The following is a 20,956-nucleotide window of genomic DNA, read 5'->3' on the forward strand; positions in this document are numbered from 1 at the left end:
TCCAGAGCTGCACTCACTATTCTGCTGGTGGAGTCACTGTGTACATACATTACTTATCCTGTACTGATGCGGAGTTCCATCCTGTATTATACCCCAGAGCTGCACTCACTATTCTGCTGGTAGAGTCACTGTGTATATACATTACTTATCCTGTACTAATCCTGAGTTACATCCTGTATTATACTCCAGAGCTGCACTCACTATTCTGCTGGTGGAGTCACTGTGTGCATACATTACTTATCCTGTACTGATCCTGAGTTACATCCTGTATTATCCTCCAGAGCTGCACTCACTATTCTGCTGGTAGAGTCACTGTGTACATACATTACATATCCTGTACTGATCCTGAGTTACATCCTGTATTATCCTCCAGAGCTGCACTCACTATTCTGCTGGTGGAGTCACTGTATACATACATTACTTATTCTGTACCGATCCTGAGTTACATCCTGTATTATACTCGAGAGCTGCACTCACTATTCTGCTGGTGGAGTCACTGTGTACATACATTACATATCCTGTACTGATCCTGAGTTACATCCTGTATTATACTCCAGAGCTGCACTCACTATTCTGCTGGTGGAGTCACTGTGTACATACATTACTTATCCTGTACTGATGCGGAGTTCCATCCTGTATTATACCCCAGAGCTGCACTCACTATTCTGCTGGTGGAGTCACCCTGTACATACATTACTTATCCTGTACTGCTCCTGAGTTACATCCTATATTATACTCCAGAGCTGCACTCACTATTCTGCTGGTGGAGTCACTGTGTACATACATTACTTAGCCTGTACTGCTCCTGAGTTACATCCGGTCATTATACTCCAGAGCTGCACTCACTATTCTGCTGGTTGTAATTGGTAACCATCAGCAAGCTGGAGGACAGCCCTCCCTAACAGTTTAGCTGAGCCTCTATAATACGGGGGACCATTCATCCCCCCTATATTAGATGCTTGCTGCAAACATAACAGATTGTAAATCGCCAGAGAAAGCTTTGTGAAGACACAGAACAGGCAGAGAATGCTGGGAGATTTCCCCTCTGAAGGCTCCCCGATATGACAGCAGTCCTGGAGTATAATGTAAGCTAGTCTAGAGTCTGCCCTGATCCGCCCCGTAGATACGCACCCAGCAGCTGCACCAGGTTGGGGTGCTTCACCTCCTTCATCACAGCAGCTTCCTTCAGGAACTCCTCCACCTCCATGGTGTCCTCCTGCAAGCAGAAAGGAGATGAGACATCCAGAGCGGGTTCCCTCATCAGCGGGCGACCCAGCGGGGCTAAAGGAGGCTAAAGGAGGCTTACATCTTTGTGTTATTAAAGTTACATACTTACTAATATTTCTGTTTCGAGATCTCTGCTACCCTTCACTGAATGGAAACCTTCCCTGACCGAAGCACAGCGCTGCCCTGGAGACCCGGGAGAGGCAGGTATAGATTTCTCTCCAACGTGAGTCCAGGAAGGACTGGCTGAGGGGTCCGGGAAGGACTGGCTGAGGGGTCCGGGACGGACTGGCTGAGGGGTCCGGGACGGACTGGCTGAGGGGTCCGGGACGGACTGGCTGAGGGGTCCGGGACGGACTGGCTGAGGGGTCCGGGACGGACTGGCTGAGGGGTCCGGGACGGACTGGCTGAGGGGTCCGGGACGGACTGGCTGAGGGGTCCAGTGTGAGAATGCAACGAGCTCAGGGTCTTGGTGTGCGGCTAGAAAGAGCCGAGGGGTCTGGTGGGGCTCGGTAACCAGCTTAGGCGTCCGATGTGGGGCCTGAACAAGCTTAGGGGTCCAGATTCTTAATTTCGGGGTCTGGATCAATAACATTTAGTGGTCTCGTTCTTTACTAACCCCAGTGCAGCCCCCTGTGCACTAGGTGGCAGTATGCTGTACCCCATAAAGCAGGGGCACATATAATGGTCCCACCTGGCGTTTGATACGTCATCTCTGGGCACCACAAACTGCGCTCCTAGCTGCCCCCCAAATGACCCAGGAAAGGGGGTATTAAACACAGCGGATGGTGGGAGCCATATCAAGTAGATGTCTGGCTACGAGTCCCTACAGATCCGCCCGAGTCATGTGACTCACCTTCAGCGTCTTTACAGCCACGGTCAAATTGTACTTCTTCCAGACGCCCTCGTAGACTTCTCCGTATTGCCCACCGCCCAGCTTGTGCTTCATGGTGATGTCCGTCCTTTCGATCTCCCACTTGTCATAGTTGGGGGACACCCCATAGATGGTGGGCTTGTTGCGCTTTGGGGCCGGGTAGTGTAGGGTGGTGATCAGCCCGTCGGAGACCGTGGAGTGGTGGTGGACGAGCTCCGCCAGTGTATTGAAGCGGCTGTCTGAGGACACGTAGAGCTGCGGGCAGAAAACAAGACGTGATTACCGTTTCTGTAAAATCTTATACTCCAGTCACATCCAAAGCTGCAATAAAGGTTCCACTGGAAACTGCAAACCCTGTGCTAGCAGATAGAACACAGAGCTCCCATAAGGCACTGCTCCCTGCTGCATGGCATCGTGGGGGAGGGGGTTCTCACCATCCTAGAGGGCACAGTGCAATACAGCAATGCAGGCTGAACCAGCAGGGGGCGACAGTAGCTGGTATAATAGAGAAAACAGCAGAATGCTAAGTGCAGCTTTGGATGTGACTGGAGGAAAGGACAAAGTAACAGTAACAAACGCTGGCTGACCGGCAGCACATCCGTGCGAGCAGCGGACAAATGTACGCAATTCTGCGATCTCATTGACTTTACTGGGATTTTGGGCTGTACTGCAGATCAGAGCAGGACATGCCGCGATTTTTTTTCTCGTATGTCAAGAACGCAGGTCTCAATACGCCAATGTAAATCAATGGGGTTTCATCTTTCCGTATTAGGAGTGAATGAGACCCAAATGTCTGTTTCGTCCCCCCCTTCCTGCAAGAACGTGACGTCGGACCCTTGTTAGTTTTCTGCAGGTTGCACGGCATTATGGGCCGCAGTAATTAGATTCGGGGGGGAGGGGCGTCTCCCTTCCCTTCATTCGGAATGTAGCGGATGGCGGCCACCGGCTTTATAAATCCGTGAGGATTAACCCAATTTCATTGGTTTTCCTCCAGTCGCTGCCAAGCACAACAGTCGGCAGCCAAGTGCCCACATACTTCCCTGCGCCGGTGCCAGGAGCCTCAGGGAAGCCCGGGGGGCCACGTCTGCTGCAGCTGGAGAACATGATCCCACTGCTGGGTCACTGGCGGGTCCCGGGCGTGTGGCTGCAGATCTGACAATGAAGTATGAGTGGCGTCCCCGGCGTGGCCCTCCCCCGGAGCCGGAACGTCCAACGGCTTCTCACAGTTACAAATGAAGGGGACATCACGTGACCCCACAGAAAGTGTCCCAGCTGACCCGAAAAAAATGTCCACCACCAGGGGGAAGGGGGGCACAAGACCAGTGGTGCAGGGAGGCGGGGCTCAGTGTCCGACCCTCTCTGATATGTCCATAATCCCCTAATGACCGACTATATTTTGCGCTTTTACCTCTCCGTATTTCAGCGGCCGCGACACTTTGTATTTGCTCGCTGCCGTGTACGTAGGACACCTTGCTTTAACCTTCGGTACAGTTTGGGGGAGCACATCCCAAAGTGTCATTTATATATTTTTTTGTGGCACAGATCTAGAAAAACTATTTTCGCCATTGTTTTTTTAGCGCTCACGTGTTGCAGTGAACAATCTGATAAGCCGAGGCGACCTCCTAGCTTCGGGATGGAATTCTGCCCGATGACCGGAGGGGTCTATTACCCGCAGATGATCTCAGCCATCTCTCCATTCGATAGCCGCCATCTTTAGACTACCTGATCTCACGCAGTCATTGGTGTTAGGACTACCAATGCACTTTACCTGCCCTATGATTGGCCAGTGCTTCTCACATGATCAGTGCTGGCCAATCTCAGAGCTCAGAACAGTGTAGTTAGAGAGACTGCCGGCAGCCATAATGGCAGCCTGAAAACGCCATGTGGAACCGACGGAACAGAGAGGCTGCCGAGATCATCTACAGGGACAGAAGGGTCTTGGCTATGACTGAAGTACAATGAGGTTATGTTCCCACGTGGATTATTCGTGCATTCAGCGGTAAATCCGCGCCCTGAACAAAGCAGGCTAAAATCCGTGCGCGAATCGCAGCTTAAGTAATCCCTGTTAAACGCACAAACGTCTGCCATGGTCTTCCATTGAAATCTGCGCCCGCTAGCCCACATGCGGCGTCTAATATCCGCAGCCCCGGCCACTTCACACACAAGGGGGTTTTCAGCAGTCAGTAGATAGAATTTCTTAAAATCTCGTGCAAGTTGCTGCTACGTATTTTCCGCATACGAATCCGCGACAGAAAATATGCAGCGTATAAGCTTCATGTGAACAGACCCCAAAACCCACACCGACGGCTCGGCCGTCATGTCTAGGTCTCCGAAGTCCCCAGTCGCGTCACTGGAAAGGAAGGCGAACCGATCGAAGTGTGGAGGGCCCTCTTTTATGCAGCAGACAAAGGGTTAACTGGCAGCTGCTCACAAAGGGTTAATCCTCCGATCTGGCAGGTTAGAGCAGGAGCTAGGCCGTCATTTACACCCCAGCATACCTGTGCCAGGGCCGTCCTGGAAACCAGCGCAGGAAGCAAAAAAGAGAATGGATCCTCTGATGTAGATGTGAATATCCATGGCATAACCCAAGGAGCTCCACCAACCAGTGGATGGCGCTCTGTGGGTACTTACCTTGCCATCAGAAGCTGTATTGATCCGGTAGTGGTACACCCTGCCCTCGTATCGCAGGGATATGGACCTCTGCCCCGGGCTGCTCTCACTCTCACGGACCAGGAAGCTGCCATTGATCCCGCTGCTCAGGAGGTATTCAGCCGCGTTGCGGGACACCGGCCCGTGGTACCAGGAGTGCTTCTCGGGGCTGTTGACTGGGGTGATGTAGTTACTGGGCACCCAGCCCTGCCCATTCTTGGTCTGAGCCTCGCACCACTCTCCATTGTGATTGTATCCCAGAACCCGCAGCTTCTCACCTGTTATAAAAGGAGCAGCACAAGAAACTGGCATCAGTACCGCCAACCGCAGAGAGCCGAGGAGTCAGCGCAACTAGTCCCAATATTAGAGAAATCATCTACATGTAACATACATTACTTAACCTGTATTATACCCCAGAGCTGCACTCACTATTCTGCTGGTGGAGTCACTGTGTACATACATCACTTATCCTGTACTGACCCTGAGTTACATGCTGTATTATACTCCAGAGCTGCACTCACTATTCTGCTGGTGGAGTCACTGTGTACATACATTACTTATCCTGTACTGCTCCTGAGTTACATCCTGTATTATACCCCAGAGCTGCACTCAGTATTCTGCTGGTGGAGTCACTGTGTGCATACATTACTTATCCTGTACTGATCCTGAGTTACATCCTGTATTATACTCCAGAGCTGCACTCACTATTCTGCTGGTGGAGTCCCTGTGTACATGCATTACTTATCCTGTACTGCTACTGAGTTACATCTTGTATTATACTCCAGAGCTGCACTCACTATTCTGCTGGTGGAGTCACTGTGTACATACATTACTTATCCTGTACTGATCCTGAGTTACATCCTGTATTATACTCCAGAGCTGCACTCACTATTCTGCTGGTGGAATCACTGTGTACATACATTACTTATCCTGTACTGCTCCTGAGTTACATCCTGTATTATACTCCAGAGCTGCACTCACTATTCTACTGGTGGAGTCACTGTGTACATACATTACTTATCCTGTACTGATCCTGAGTTACATCTTGTATTATACTCCAGAGCTGCACTCACTATTCTGCTGGTGGAGTCACTGTGTACATACATTACTTATCCTGTACTGATCCTGAGTTACATCCTGTATTATACTCCAGAGCTGCACTCACTATTCTACTGGTGGAGTCACTGTGTACATATATTACTTATCCTGTACTGATCCTGAGTTCCATCCTGTATTATACCCCAGAGCTGCACTCACTATTCTGCTGGTGGAGTCACTGTGTACATACATTACTTATCCTGTACTGATCCTGAGTTACATCTTGTATTATACTCCAGAGCTGCGCTCACTATTCTGCTGGTGGAGTCACTGTGTACATACATTACTTATCCTCTACTGATCCTGAGTTACATCCTGTATTATACTCCAGAGCTGCACTCACTATTCTGCTGGTGGATGTAACAGGATATAACACGGGATCAGTACAGGATAAGTAATGTATGTACACAGTGACTCCACCAGCAGAATACTGAGTGCAGCTCTGGGGTATAATACAGGATGTAACTCAGGATCAGTACAGGATAAGTAATGTATGTACACAGTGACTCCACCAGCAGAATAGTGAGTGCAGCTCTGGGGCATAATACAGGATGTAACTCAGGATCAGTACAGGATAAGTAATGTATGTACACAGTGACTCCACCAGCAGAATAGTGAGTGCAGCTCTGGAGTATAATACAGGATGTAACTCAGGATCAGTACAGGATAAGTAATGTATGTACACAGTGACTCTACCAGCAGAATAGTGAGTGCAGCTCTGGGGAATAATACAGGATGTAACTCAGGATCAGTACAGGATAAGTAATGTATGTACACAGTGACTCCACCAGCAGAATAGTGAGTGCAGCTCTGGGGTATAATACAGGATGTAACTCAGGATCAGTACAGGATAAGTAATGTATGTACACAGTGACTCCACCAGCAGAATAGTGAGTGCAGCTCTGGAGTATTATACAGGATGGAACTCAGGAGCAGTACAGGATAAGTAATGTATGTACACAGTGACTCCACCAGCAGAATAGTGAGTGCAGCTCTGGAGTATAATACAGGATGTAACTCAGGAGCAGTACAGGATAAGTAATGTATGTACACAGTGACTCCATGTGCAGAATGTGCCGGATCTGACTGGAGCATAAGGCAAAGTTATGACGCTAAAAGTTAAGTGAAGTTCCGAGTAGTAAATACTGATTGTAAGCTGCAGAATGCCGTGTGGAGGTGGAGGTACGCTTTAACCCCTTGCAGCCTCGTTCACTGCCAGGATGGGGTTTGTAGGTCTGGACTTACCTTTGGTGATGCTGAGGGTGTTATCCCCGCTGGCCACAAAATCATACAGTGCAACAAACAGATTGGGGTCATTCTCGCTCGGCCCGGACAGCAGGTTCTCCTTGGAATTCCAGCGAGCGGCTTCACTCAGACCTTGAGGCTCAAAATCAGAAACGATGGGTCGCTGTAAGGCTTCTGGAAGAAAGAGAGAAGGAAAGGTCATTCACTTGCCCTGAGGAGCCGCAATCCGCATCCAGTGCGCAGCGCGGAGGACAATGGACGCCACGCGCAGTCAATCCGAGGAGGCAATCGCCCGGCACGGAGCAGGAGCATGTAATGGGGTCTGACATCTATTTTACTACAGTCTCCCCATAGTCACAGAGGACAGTTAGAGGGGTCTTCAGGAGGGGAGTGTTCAAATCTCAGGGGGGTTACACAGTAGAAGAGGAAGGTCTATAGCAGCACAGAGGATTTAAGGTGATGAGTGTGCGGATCTTGGCGAAGGGGATCAGTGACCTGTCATGAGCTGATGCCAGCGAGGACAGGGACAACGTGATGATGTGATGAGGGGGAATCATGGACTAATAGTGGGAAGCAGGGATCCACCGCAGTACAGAGTATTTCAGAACATGACTGATACATCACTGTTGCTGAGCTCCCCTCTGTGCACACTACAGTTTTTTAATGTGCCCCCGATTTAGGAGCTCATGATATGACCCTGGAGTCAAGGGCCTATGCCAGGACCTCCCCACCCCCAATCCAGGACCCTAACCCAGGAGCCAAGTGCCCACAATGAGACCCGCTGCAGAAGTCAAACGCCCACAACAGGAGCCCAAGCCAGGATCCAAGTGCTCACGACAAACTCCCCCACATTGGGACCCTGATCCTGGAGCCTAGGCCTCACTACCGGACCCCCAAACTAAGAGTCAGGCACCCACAATAGGATCTGCGGCATGAGCCAAGTGCCCACATCAGGACCCCAACGCCAAGTCCCAGCTGCACCTTCCACATCCGTGTGCCACTCCATGCCAGCTCTACCAGAGCACATGTGGAGGGGGTGGCCGGCCGGCCGGGGTCAGGATGTGGCTGGAAGGAGATCACCCACTCAGGGCTGATTCAACAGGAAAAAAGGAAATCCAGTCCTTCCCCTCCCCCACACAAACTGCGATTACACTGAATATAATTCTAGAGCAGTCGGCGCGGTCTTCGGGGTAGAGCCGGCGCTCCAGCGCCCGGGGCAGCCAGGAAATAAATGCCGCCTCCGGATGAGGTCCGTTTATCGCACGCCGCTAGCAATAATGGTGGCAGCAGGTAACGTCTCGGGGTCAGTCTTCAAGCGGCGGAGCGGCGCTGCTTACAAGAACTGATCGGAGGGCTGTAGAAGGGTTAATGAGCCCGACCGGCTGCAGCAGCGCCAAATCACCTACCAGCTGCTCTATGGGAAAGCTGGGTGACCGCAATACGGCCGCTACAGCAGCATCCACCCAGCTTTCCCAGATTCCTAATACAGCGAGGGGTCCTGCTACATCACCGTGGTGAGACCAGCCAGACCTGATCTCATGCGTCTCACAGCTGAGGGTTTGTTACATTGTATCCAGTGTGGACAATCCTCTGCGACTCCAGGCTGATACATTGTAACAAACTACCAGGTGCTGCGGTTGTGTTCAGTATATCTCCGGCTCCGTCGTGGGACTACAACTCCCACAGATCTGCCGGGCCTCATTTCTGCTGATTCAAGATGGCAACCACAACCACTGACTACTTAAAGGGGTTAGAAAAACATGGCTGCTTTCTTCCAAAAATAGCGCCACCCTTGTCCGTGGTTTTTATCGGGTATTGCAACTCAGTTCCCATTCAGTTCAATGGAGCTGAGCTGCAATACCTCACACAACCCACGGACAAGGGTGGCGCTGTGTTTGGAATAAAACAGACATGTTTTTCTAACAACCCCTTTCAATCCGCACTGTGTTGGTCGTGTGTTAGACTACCGATGCACTACAGCTGCTTTGATTGGCCAGCGCCGCTCATGTGATCAGCACTAGTCACTAAAGACATCTTACACGGAAGCGAGCGGCGGCGGGAGATCAAGTTTTCCCGAAATTGCTAGAATGAACCTGCAAGCGCAGATGCAGCCCGGAAATTGGCGCTACTACAGGCGCGTTAACACTGCTGACCTAGTGCCCTTAGAGAAGAGCGTGAAGGGTCTGAGACTACTGATGGACACGGTGCGCCCGGAAGTTAGAAGATTGTCGCGGCTACCACGGACAAGCAAAAACAGGGCCCAAAACCGGCAGCCCCCCGGAGAGCAATGCAGGTATCACAGGATCCCCCTCGATGCCTGGACGAACGTGGTGGCAGATTCGAACAGTCACTTTGCAGGATTTCTGCCTTGCCATTCACCAACAGCAAGCAGAGATCTCGACAACAGTGCGAAGTTCATTGGCATAAAATCTGCCCAATTTCTTAAACTGAGAACACATGTCAGAAGGGGGCGCTCCAGAGCAGGTCGTTCCCATAGATCACTGGATTAATAAAGGTTTGTTTTATATTTTAGTCATTTTTAACCCAACTTTGCCCTCCTGTGCCCGGCTGCTCTGCTCCCCCACACTGGTGTTATTCCTCTCAGCGGCTCTATGAAGGAGAAGCTGTTCTGGCTGCAGACAGCCTCTCCCCATTCCAGTGCTCATCCCCAGCGGTCTATGTCTCAGCACATCAGGTGTAAATACAGTAAGTACCCACCTGATCTACAGAGACAGGCAGCGCTTCAGATTCGGCGGGAGCAGCGCTGTCTACGGGAGAAGCAGTCTGCAGCCAGAACAGCTTCTCCTTCACAGCGCCGGGGACGGAGACCTGAGAAGAGCACCACTAGCGTGGGGGGGGGGGGGGGGGACAGAGCAGTGGGGCATAGGGGGACAGAGTTGGGTTAAAAACGAATCTAAAACCAACCCTTTAATAATCCAGTGATCTATGGGACCAGCTGTGCCTGCTCTATAGAGAACAGTGCAGGCAGAGCTGGAGCGCCCTCTACTGCTACGCTGACAGGTGAATGCGGATCTCCCCAGCAAGGTCTTCACACGGCTGCATAGCAGAAGGGGCTTTTAAGGAAAAATGCAGAGAACAGGCTGATAAAACCTACTGCAAAAACACCCGGAAATCGCCGATTCTGCACATTTTCAAAAAAACTATTTAAATGACAATTCCATTCTAAATTTAATCAGCTTGTCTAAAAGTTGTTGGAAACGCCCCTAATGGTAAAGCGAGCCCACTGATGAATAAGTGTATTAGACAGCGGCCCTTTAATAGAGCCCCTCATCCCCCTCTACCTGCGGCGCACAAACTACATCTACCATGATGCACTGCAACCCGACATGGAGGACGCCGGCACTGAACTTTACCGGGTCACTTCGAACAAATAACCTCTGCATCTTGAGGTTCTGGCGGCGACTTGACAAGACGCGGCGGCGGGGCGGAGCGTGCGCCCTGAACCGCTGCCCAGCGCACGGCAGGCGTGATTTGTGTTTTGCAATCATCTGTCTGTGAGAAGACAAACAGCGAATTTACGTCAAAACGGCTTCTAGAACGGAAGACGAAGCTGTACGGCGAGGAGCTGCGGGCGCAGCTGGAGTGATGTGCGCGGAAAAGCAATGCTGCGGAGCTAAAGTTTTCCAACTTCTTTTTTTCCTGTTACTTGCGACGAAAATAAAGTTCTTAAAGGGAACCCGTCCCCAAATAGCTGTTTGCCCTGACAAGTAATAGGAGTGCGATAGGGGGCGCCACTCTTGCTTAAGATGGGTGATAACCAATATGGCTGCCATTCAGGCTCCTACAGAGGACGTCACCCAGCTGTCCTGGTATCCAGAATGGCAAATCTGACACAGTGACACATCTTGGGTTCCCACAGAACAGTATAACTCAATGCAGTTCTCTAGGAAAGTTGGGTGGCAACCAATCTAGCCACCAGTCCAGTTCTCACAAAGATTGAAGGTTGTCACCCAGCTTTCCTAACCTCCCAAACAATAAATCTCTAGGAGATATGAGTGACAATCAATATGGCTACCAGTCCAGCTCCTGCAGAGGTTGACACCCAGCTTTCCTGAGATCCAGAACAACAAACATCGTAACACAGGCTCCTACAAAACCGTTCTCTTAGAAAGTTGAGTGGTAACTAATATGTCCGCCAGCCCAGGTCCCTCAGAGGCTGGCACCCAGCTTTCCTGGCATCTGGAATGGGAAATTTGACATAGTGACACATCCCAGGCTCCCACAGAACAGTCTAGCTCATCGCAGTTCTCTGGGAAAGCTGGGTGCCAACCAATATGGCCCCCAGTGCAGCTCCCACAGAGGTTGTCACCCAGCTTTCCCACACTCCTAAACATTCCTTCTCACCTAGGCAGACATGCGGTTTACGTCTCCAGGAAAGCTGGGTGGCAACCGATAAATCTCCCCGACAACTTTCCTATCAGCAAGTGACTGGCGAGTGATGGTAGCCATTCAGAATGTCAGAATAGCCTGGTGACAACTTTCAGTCTAGACGGTCACATTGGTTGTCACCCAGCTTTTCCAGAACCAGATTAAAGATGTAGGGACGCCAAGGACTACAACTCAGGAAAAGCACTTAAGGAAGTAGCCCTTTTATTCCCAACTGCTACACAATAATGGCGTTTGCCGCTGTTTACGAGAAGTTGGCGATTTCCTCGCGGTCATGTGATCTTACGGACACCTAAAGGGGTTTATATTTGGCGAGATAGCTGCGGCCGACTAAGGGTCTCGTGTCGCCTCCTCCGAGGAGTTAAACACGATGGAAAGTTCTGGGAAGTCGATCGCTTTTGGACCCGCGTTCTAAGCGATGGCGTCAAACGAGACTTTTTACAGAGTTTCCTCCCAAAGACTTTACCATGTAAGGTGAGGTCAGCGGAGGACGCCGAGCGGTTTCCTTAAAGGTGCGCCATAGTCACATAAGCGAGCGCGGGGGTAAAAGGACAGCCGGTGGGGAGATGAGCTGATAGATTTATCACCCACTTACTATTTAAAGGGCCGGTACCCCCAAAGCCTAGAGCTTCTATCAGTGAATGTCTCTGGGCCTCCGACCTGGGGCTCTTGGAAAACTACAACTCCCAGCATGCCTGGACAGCTGTTGGTTGACTGGGCATGCTGGGAATTGTAGTTTCACCATCTGTTGGAGATTGCTGCTCTGGAGGTTCTCACTACTGGAGAGAAGTTTCTTCAGGTCGGTCACTCATGAAGTGGCTGATAACAAGGAGCAATAGACTGCACCCACCTGCGTAGCAGATGGAGAAGTGAAGTTGCAGGGTTAGCGTTCCTTTAAGGCCGTATTTCCACAGGCGGGTGCAAGATCAGTCCGCGAAAACCATCCCCGCATCGCACGGTTAAACCTGCGATTCCTATGCGAGTGCGATACACTTTTGCGCGAAAATCACATTGCGGAACAAGCAATTTTTACACGCACGTTGTTTCAATAGGAGCGAAAAAACGGCGTTGCACTCGTGTGAAGTTCGCACGCACATGTGACACGATTTTCAACTCGCCCATAGCAAATAACGAGCGAGTTTTCAACGATCTCGCGGAAAAACGGAACACGCTTTAGCCTTTTTGGTTCGCAGGTTCGCCGCGAGAGGAAAGACGCCCGTGTGAATTAAACCTACTAGAAGCAATGCGTTAATACATCACACGCCGCGCAAAAGTGCAGCTTTCGAAAAACCCATTAAAATAGCGAGCGATACAAAGCAATAAAAAGTCGCTTCTCGCAGTCTAATGCTCCCTGTTATCAGCCACTCCAGGAGAGGCTGGTTGTATTGTTCTTCAATGGAAGGTACAGAAGCCTCCCTGCCCCCCACGATCAATACTTTACGTCACCAGCGCGGAGACATTTCCATCCATAGGACGAGTCGGATGCCGGCCGCTCCTCTTATAACGCTCCGGCACGATTATAAGTTGTCGACTTTAGCGTTACCGGCCCTTTAAAACTAAGTATTCCCACCGTGTCCCATTGTTTTACTGAGGAAGGGGGGAGGCAGATGCCTTCTGCTAATCTGTGCTGAGGCCTAGGAAGAGGGGACCACAAGTGCAAGGCCTCCAGCTGGTCGGGAATGGCCCCTCCGCCCTGCGCCCCCCTGGTCTCACCTTCCAGATAGCAGCTGGAGGAGGAGGAGAGCCCCTTCTTGGATTTGCACCCCACCAGCTTCAGGCAGATCTCCAGCATCTTGAGGTGCTGGACGCAGGACTTGCTGGCTCTCTTCTTCCTCTGGGGGCCGTCGATGAGGATTTTCCCTCCCTCCAACATGCGAAGAAGTGTGGCGCGGGACGAGTCAGGTCCGAGTGTCCGTGACGGCGGACACCGCCGCCCCGCGCTGCGAATGTACAACGACTCGAAAACTCCAAGGAATCTCCGAACTTCATGGATCCGAGCAGAAGTCCCGGAGCCAGAAGAGGAGCGGCTCCGACTCCCTGGAAAAAGGGGGGGTAAGGGGGTGGGAGGGCTCCAGCTGGGGCATTAAGGGGTGATCACCCCCATTCTCCCTGTGGGGTCCGGCAGGCCGGGGGTAAGAAGTTGGGCACTTCTGGGGGAAGTTGGTGCGGAGCGGCTGGAGTTGCTTCCCTCAGTCCATTAGGCGCAGGCAGAGCTGCTTACGTGATTCTGCCAACAAAGGGCCCCCTTCATCCTGCGGCTGCCTCCGGTGATGACAGCGGGCTGGGAACGCCTCCCGCACTCAGCGCTGTTAACCCTCGCACCGCACCGCCTGCCCCTCATTGTGGAGCCCGACAGAAGAGCAGATCTGTTGTTACAGCTGCACGCGCTTCGTGCTTTCGGGCGCAGTCACACGGTTCATGGTCTGCGAATACAGAGCGCTTACACGGACGGAAACCCCGCGTGCTCCCTGCGTATGCGGCCGCTTACGGCCTTTGTGTGCAGTTAACGGCCGTTTAGGAGTGAAAATCGCAAGCAAGGCCATTGATTTCATGAGCAAATACGCAGCGAATGCGCAATTATCAGGTGTTTTTACGGATGCCTTAAAAGCGACTATTTCCGTATAAGAACCAAAATAGGCCATGTTGCGTATTTTTTTTTTCCGTTTTACGCACAAATACCCCGATGCAAATCAATGGGGATTCAGTGCGCCATATGAAAAATGCCGGGCAGCGATAGATCGTAACATTTGGGGTTCCGTTCTGGGAGTCGCAGCGTTTATCAGATTCGCCGCTGGCGACAATCTTCATATTTGTCTAAAGGGGCGGGGCTACGGGTTTTATGTAAGTAAAGCTTAACCGTTGTATAGGAAAAAGTTTGAAAATTTCTATTTGAACTTGAGCACTGCTTGCTGTCAGTGAATGGAAACATCTGCAGCCTAAAACACAAATCTGGCGCTGCCTATACAGCAGGCTTTTGCTGCAGTGTGTCAGTGTAGGCCTGCGCCCTCAAAGCGGTGACCCTCCAGATGTGCAAAGTGCCACGCGTAGGGCTCATTCACAGTTCTGGTTCATGAGATCCGCAGTGTTCTCATGGCCTGGCGCCGAGCGTATTCACGGGGTATTACGGTTTTTTGCGCACGTATTCATCACATGGTTCATGCGCAGAAAAAATGTAGGACGATCGCACCGATTTCACGCATAAATACGCAGCGAATACGTATTACGTGTATTTACGAGATCCCATTGACATAAAACGGACCAAAAGCGCGCGTCTGAATACGAATGTGAATCCGTAGGGTTTCCGTATCACATGAGGAGGAGCAGCGGCGTCCGTGCGTACCGCCACACTTACGGTTTCATCGGTACTGTGGATGGTCGGCGCGGCTCGCCGTCGGATTTGCACAATACTGATTTTTTCTTTTAATTCCTGCTTTTCCCGTGTCATTGCGGGTCAGGGCCGCAGATCGGACGGCTTTCATTGACTTGAATGGAAGCCGTTCGCGTTGAATCCGCGGAGAAATGGAGCTCGCTGTGATTTTCCCTTCACTTGCGGAAACCGCACTTGCTTTCCGCAAGAGTGTAAGAAGAATCGATTTCTCATAGCTTGCCATGGTCGCTATTTGCTGTGGATTCGCGGTGCGGACGCCCGATACAAATATCCGTCTGTGGGCAGAAGCCCCGCTGACTGCAGATACGCCCGTGTAAATGACGCATAAGTGAACGCGCACAAGGTACATTTTTGCCGCGACGTCTGACGCAGAATCCAAGCCCATTCCGACTACAATGCGAATCTGCGCCGGCGTGTCATATTTTTTTTTAACGCACATGAATTTTAAATCTGCAAGCAGAAAAAGAAAGGGGCGACTCGCCGGGACTTCACGCAGATTCTGCGCCATTTAAGCCCAATGAAAATGGCTAAATCAGCGTGTGGTTCCAGGCTCAGATGCAGATGGCGGCCACGGCTTTATTGGCAGAATTCACTTGGAAAAAGCTGTGCTGGATTCCGCCGTCTGACCGCACCCTATAGCCGCGCGTACATTAGATACTAGTCGCCAAATACCCCCCCCCTCCCCCCCCATACGCATGGACGCAGGGCATGTGTGGGTTCTGAGAAGCAAGGTGGGAGTAAGCTGCCACCAGGCCCCTCCATCCTCCCTCTCCGCCTTACCTCCCCAGAGGATGGGGCATAGTGAGATCCATCTTCACGATCCTTAGTGCCGAAAAAGAAAATCTGCCACCAGAGAGCAGTTGGGAGGTCCATTAGGTGGTCGACCGATATACATCTAATGTGTATGGCTAACTTTAGCCTACAACGGAGATGAAAATAATGTACGTACAGATAGTGCTGCCTCCCTGTAAATGATGTGGGCACAGATAGTACTGCCTCCCTGTAAATGATGTGGGCACAGATAGTACTGCCTCCCTGTAAATGATGTGGGCACAGATAGTACTGCCTCCCTGTAAATGATGTAGGTATAGATAGTACTGCCTTCCTGTAAATGATGTGGGCACAGATAGTACTGCCTCCCTGTAGATAATGTGGGCACAGATAGTGCTGTCTCCCTGTAAATAATGTGGGCACAGATAGTACTGTCTCCCTGTAGATAATGTGAGCACAGATAGTGCTGTCTCCCTGTAAATAATGTGGGCACAGATAGTACTACCACCCTGTAAATAATGTGGGCACAGATAGTACTACCTCCCTGTAAATAATGTGGGCACAGATAGTACTGCCTCCCTGTAAATAATGTGGGCACAGATAGTACTGCCTCCCTGTAAATAATGTGGGCACAGATAGTACTATCTCCCTGTAAATAATGTGGGCACAGATAGTACTGCCTCCCTGTAAATAATGTGGGCACAGATATTACTGCCTCCCTGTCAATAATGTGGGCACAGATAGTACTGCCTCCCTGTAAATGATGTGGGTACACAGATAGTGCTGCCTCCCTGTAAATGATGAAGGTATAGATAGTACTGCCTCCCTGTAAATGATGTGGGCACACAGATAGTGCTGCCTCCCTGTAAATAATGTGGGCACATATAGTACTGCCACCCTGTAAATAATGTGGGCACAGATAGTACTGCCTTCCTGTAAATGATGTGGGCACAGATAGTATTGCCTCCCTGTCAATAATGTGGGCACAGATAGTACTGCCTTCCTGTAAATGATGTGGGCACAGATAGTACTGCCTTCCTGTTTCTCTGCTCTATTCCACGAGCATCCAGTCTTGCTCGCACTGTACATGTACTGGACGTATTGCAGGTGACGTGCCCACGCCCCACGGCCCTAATCTGCATCATATATTACTAGACTCATCGGATCCAGAGAATGACCAGCGGCCGGCTGACGGATGGCGGGTGATGAGGTGAATCCGATCGTCACGTCTCCATTAAGCACATTTATTTCACATAAACAACAGGAAAAATCGACTTCTTCCCGGTGGAGCGGCGGCCGGAGTCGCTAGAAGAGCTGATGTTTTTATGGTAAAAGCAATTTACTCTAAACTTTTAACCTCATTTTCGCTCGCGCTGGTCGATGGCGAAACTGCAGAATCCATGATTACGCCGTAAAAGATGGGAGATGAGAAATCAAAATGAAACGGCGTCCCCAGATAGAGCAATGGAACGACCCGGGGGCGACTGGATCGACGAGCCAGCAAGTTCTAGTGTGCGACCGTATGAAGCGCCCCTGCGCCATTTTTGTCTGCATTCTGCGACAGTTTTAGTAAATGGGAGGGGTCAAACTGCTAATGTTCACTCGTGTCAATTCAATATGGAGGGGGCATAAAGATAACCGCGCCCAATTACCCCAAATTTGTCGCACTGGATATAGTTTGCGCCATTTCTGATTACTGAAATGTACTGTGAAGTGTTCCCCCGACAGTATTGGGAAACCCGTCTGTACGTGGGTGTAGTCGTGCGTCCGCGCGCCCCATTCACACCGCGCTACGGTCACCGATCAAATGCTGAAATCTGCATGGTCCGTGCCGCGGAAAAAAAGGTCTGCCGTGCCAATTGTCGATGTGGAAACCATGCTGGACTGTGGTGCACAGATACGGCGCACAGGCAACGCGTTTCGAAGCTCGGGGGCTCTTCTATATTAGACACAGGCAACTGTATATAGGGCTCGCCCTTCACAAGGATTTAACCCCTTCACCCTAAAGGGCGTATAAGTACGTCCTCCATTGGCGAAGAAGTTTGGTTGCAGCGGAATGAGGAGAGATCATCGACAGTAAAGTCCCGGTCAAACCCTTTAACCCCTTAGTGACCACAATACCCCTTTTTTACTGACCTCACCAGTGGGCTTTAAACCTACTGACAGCCAGGTTTCTGCTGTCACAGCCAATAGTGGAGGAACCTCAAATCCTGGCAGTTTAACCCCTTACATGCAACAATTAATAGCAACTGCAGCAAGTAAGCAGACGTCAGGGGAAGCGGGCTCAGTTACCCATCAGCACCCTGCAACAAGGTACCAATGGGTTCTCATGGAAGCCGGAAGCCTGACAAAGGCCTCTAGTAGAGTGCAGTACGTAAGTAATGCAGTGTACGATCCTAGTGATCGTAGGATTGCATTATCAAGCAGCCTTCAGGGTCTAATAAAAGTTTTTAAAAAGTTCCAAAAAAGTTTAATCGAAAGAAAAAAAACGCAGTTTAAAAAAAAATATATAACCTTTTTTAAAAAAAATGGATAAAATACCTAAAAACCCCCCAAAACAATCAGATAGGAAGGTTACCAGGTTATTTATACCGAATAGGGAGCGCCGTAAAGACAAAACCCAACAACAATGGTGGAACTTCAGGGGAGGGGGTCCCATCTCCACCCCCCCCCCCCCCCCAAATAATAGAAGTTCAGAAGCCGATTATACGCCCCCGGAGTGCGGCCAGTAATATATACAACTGTCAGCGAGCCGCGGCTCTTCCAGGGCGAAGATGAAAATCGTTTGGTCCTTAAGGCATAAAACAGGCCGGTCCCTAAGGGACTAATTTGAAGCGCACCCAAAACCTCCTCCGCACTGCAAGGAAGCGCCATTAGTGCTGGCTGGCGAATTGTAAGCGGTAGCTGAGGGGCTGTCCCCTCCCGGCCCGACCGATGGTCACGGAGCGCCGCTAATTACAGACATTTCTGAAAGGTTATCGCGGCCTCAGAGTAGCTGAAGGTGCTGCACAAATACTGATTGAGGTGCGTCGTGGCGACAACAACACACTTATCAACCCCAAAAGGTCGCCAGTGACCGGCGTCTCATTCATTCGCCATCGTCGTCTGCTGGCGCGGTCCTGATATTCGCCCGCAGGCCTCCCCTCCCCCGCACACCTGATCTCTACAACAGCGGGGAAGCTGCGTCCACCTGGTTCCAATACAGAGCGCACAGCGCAGCGATCAGCGGCGCCGGCCAAGACGCGACATATGGACGCTTCAGCGCGAATTATACGTGATAAATGGAAAGGTTTCCCGAGTCCTGAAACGCTCCGGAGGATTGGAAACAGATTGGAGGAGATGATGGGGTCACGCAGGAGGAGCGGGGATGCAAGACGGCGGCTCATGGGGGGCTCCACTAAATAGGACCAGAAGCCCCCAGTGCAGTCGTAGATATACAGCTCTGTTACTAATGAACGCCGTGCACTGCGGCTTCAGGAATACAACTCCAGGACGGCAGTAAAGACTGACACATGGGAGAAGCGGCAAGAGAAGTTGAACACAGGTTACAGTACAGTAATACCCGCTACCCTAATGATGCTCGCAGAGGTTTCGGGATGGCACAGCTGCACTGATCTGCTGCAGCATGCAGTGAGAAAAGTAAGTGCCCCCTCCTCTTGTGGGAGCCTGTAGTCACTGAAAGTCCTGCAGCTCTCCAATTATCAAGATCACTTACTATCAGGGAATAGAAACATCTAGAGGCTAGAACCCCGTCCTGATCTGGTACTTCTCACAGCTGAGGGTTTGTTACAATGTATCCAATCCTCTAAAATGCTCTCCGATGCTGATGGCTTGTTACAGTGTATCAGTGCAGGTAACATGCACCAGTACACTGGATACACTGTAACAAGTTTCAGCCTGTGGATGCTCTCTTCCAAGCACAGCGCTACCCTTGTCCGTGGGTTATGTGAGGTATTGCAGCTCAACTCCATTGAAGTAAATGGGAACTGAGTTGCAATATCAGATACAACACGATGGACAAGGGTGGCGCTGTGTATGGAAAAAAGCAGACATGTTTTTCTAGCCTAGGACAATCCCTTTAAGAATGCTCCCATCAGCAATTAAAGCCTGCAAACAGTGAGGAATAGAAGAACAAAGTCCATTATAAAGCTGCAGACCAACGAAAATGCCCCGTTAATACATCCTATTAGGGCATATGGATGTCATAGGTGGGGGTTCTCCCCCAGTACAGACACCAGTCAATGAGTTTAGATGGAGGGCGGCCTTAGCCAACCATGTACTGCCCGACTCTAAAGCATACCAGAGTTTTCAACAAGTTTTCTTAACTCCACCAGATTCTCCTCGGTACTGGTGTATCTTGTCTCCACCGGAAGGAGGAGTGTAGATGTGGGTTGGCCTGGTTGAGTTGTATGGGAGGGCTTGTTGCCGCCCACAACAGCGCTCCCATCTCCCCTGCTGAAGAAGGGTCAGTGTCTCGCCTCCCATCTGCCATGCCGATCTGTCACCCCGCTGCTGCTGGGAGTCTCCCATGCCAAACCCCGCTGCCTGTGTGCCTTGGGCCGCTGTGACTGTCAGCTGCAATCAACTGTCTATCGGCTCCCTATGCCCTGGTGTCCCCGCTCGCATCTCCGCTATCACTCAGCTCCTCCCACCCTTCTCCCCCCCACCCATCATCCTCCAATGACAGCCCCGCTGTCACTGTGTGTGTGTCCCCCCCCCCCCCCCCCCCGCGCTGTGCCATGTGACGGAGCCGCGCACCCTCACTCTGCCCTGACGCTGTTAGTGTCCTCCCCAGCCGCCGCTGTCAGTCTCCTCTGCAGGTGCCCGCGTTCCCGCCCTCACTCTAGCCGGGGCTCTGTGCTCCCGGTTGCCTCCCGCTGTCAGTGACCAGGCGCCCACGCTCCCTCACTCTCCTCTGGCGCTTTGTGCTCCTGGTTGCTGCTCGCTGTCAGTCTCCTCTCCAGGCACCCACGCTCCCCCCCGGTGCTCTGTGCTCCCAGTTGCTGCCTGCTGTCAGTCTCCTCTCCGGCAACTGTGCCAAGACAGAGAGCGGGGCCGCCTACTGCAGAGAGGCCAGTGGGGAAGCCGCTTGAAGCTAAGACAGGAGGGCATCGCACAGCCCTACCAATCAGCAGCTGGGGGTGTACCCTGTACCTCCCACAGCATGATCACAGGTCTACATCCATTTTTGTGGTGGAGACAAGATACACCAGTGCCTTTCTCCTCACATTCTCATCTGCTGCTGTTTGCACCCTGTTTCATATCTGTAAGTTCTGATTTTCAGGTGGCCTTTCCCATTT

At 51.3% G+C, this 20,956-nt stretch overlaps 1 protein-coding gene across 2 annotated transcripts in view; it reads right to left on the bottom strand.

Annotated features, from left to right (window-relative positions):
* Nucleotides 1–20,956, bottom strand: part of ABL1 (ABL proto-oncogene 1, non-receptor tyrosine kinase) — a 108,179-nt gene that overhangs the window by 17,621 nt on the left and 69,602 nt on the right. The window contains exons 1-5 of one of the 2 annotated variants that reach the window (XM_066580208.1): nucleotides 13,211–13,706; nucleotides 7,091–7,264; nucleotides 4,730–5,025; nucleotides 2,081–2,353; nucleotides 1,132–1,216 (exon numbers count right to left, since the gene is read on the bottom strand). In XM_066580208.1, the coding sequence (XP_066436305.1) occupies nucleotides 1,132–1,216; nucleotides 2,081–2,353; nucleotides 4,730–5,025; nucleotides 7,091–7,264; nucleotides 13,211–13,370 (988 nt within the window). In that variant the 5' untranslated portion in view covers nucleotides 13,371–13,706. Of the gene's footprint in view, nucleotides 1–1,131; nucleotides 1,217–2,080; nucleotides 2,354–4,729; nucleotides 5,026–7,090; nucleotides 7,265–13,210; nucleotides 13,707–20,956 lie in introns of those variants that run through there. The other variant, XM_066580209.1, reaches the window with a different exon arrangement.

Source organism: Eleutherodactylus coqui, chromosome 10, assembly GCF_035609145.1.
Source record: "Eleutherodactylus coqui strain aEleCoq1 chromosome 10, aEleCoq1.hap1, whole genome shotgun sequence".
NCBI lineage: Eukaryota > Metazoa > Chordata > Amphibia > Anura > Eleutherodactylidae > Eleutherodactylus > Eleutherodactylus coqui.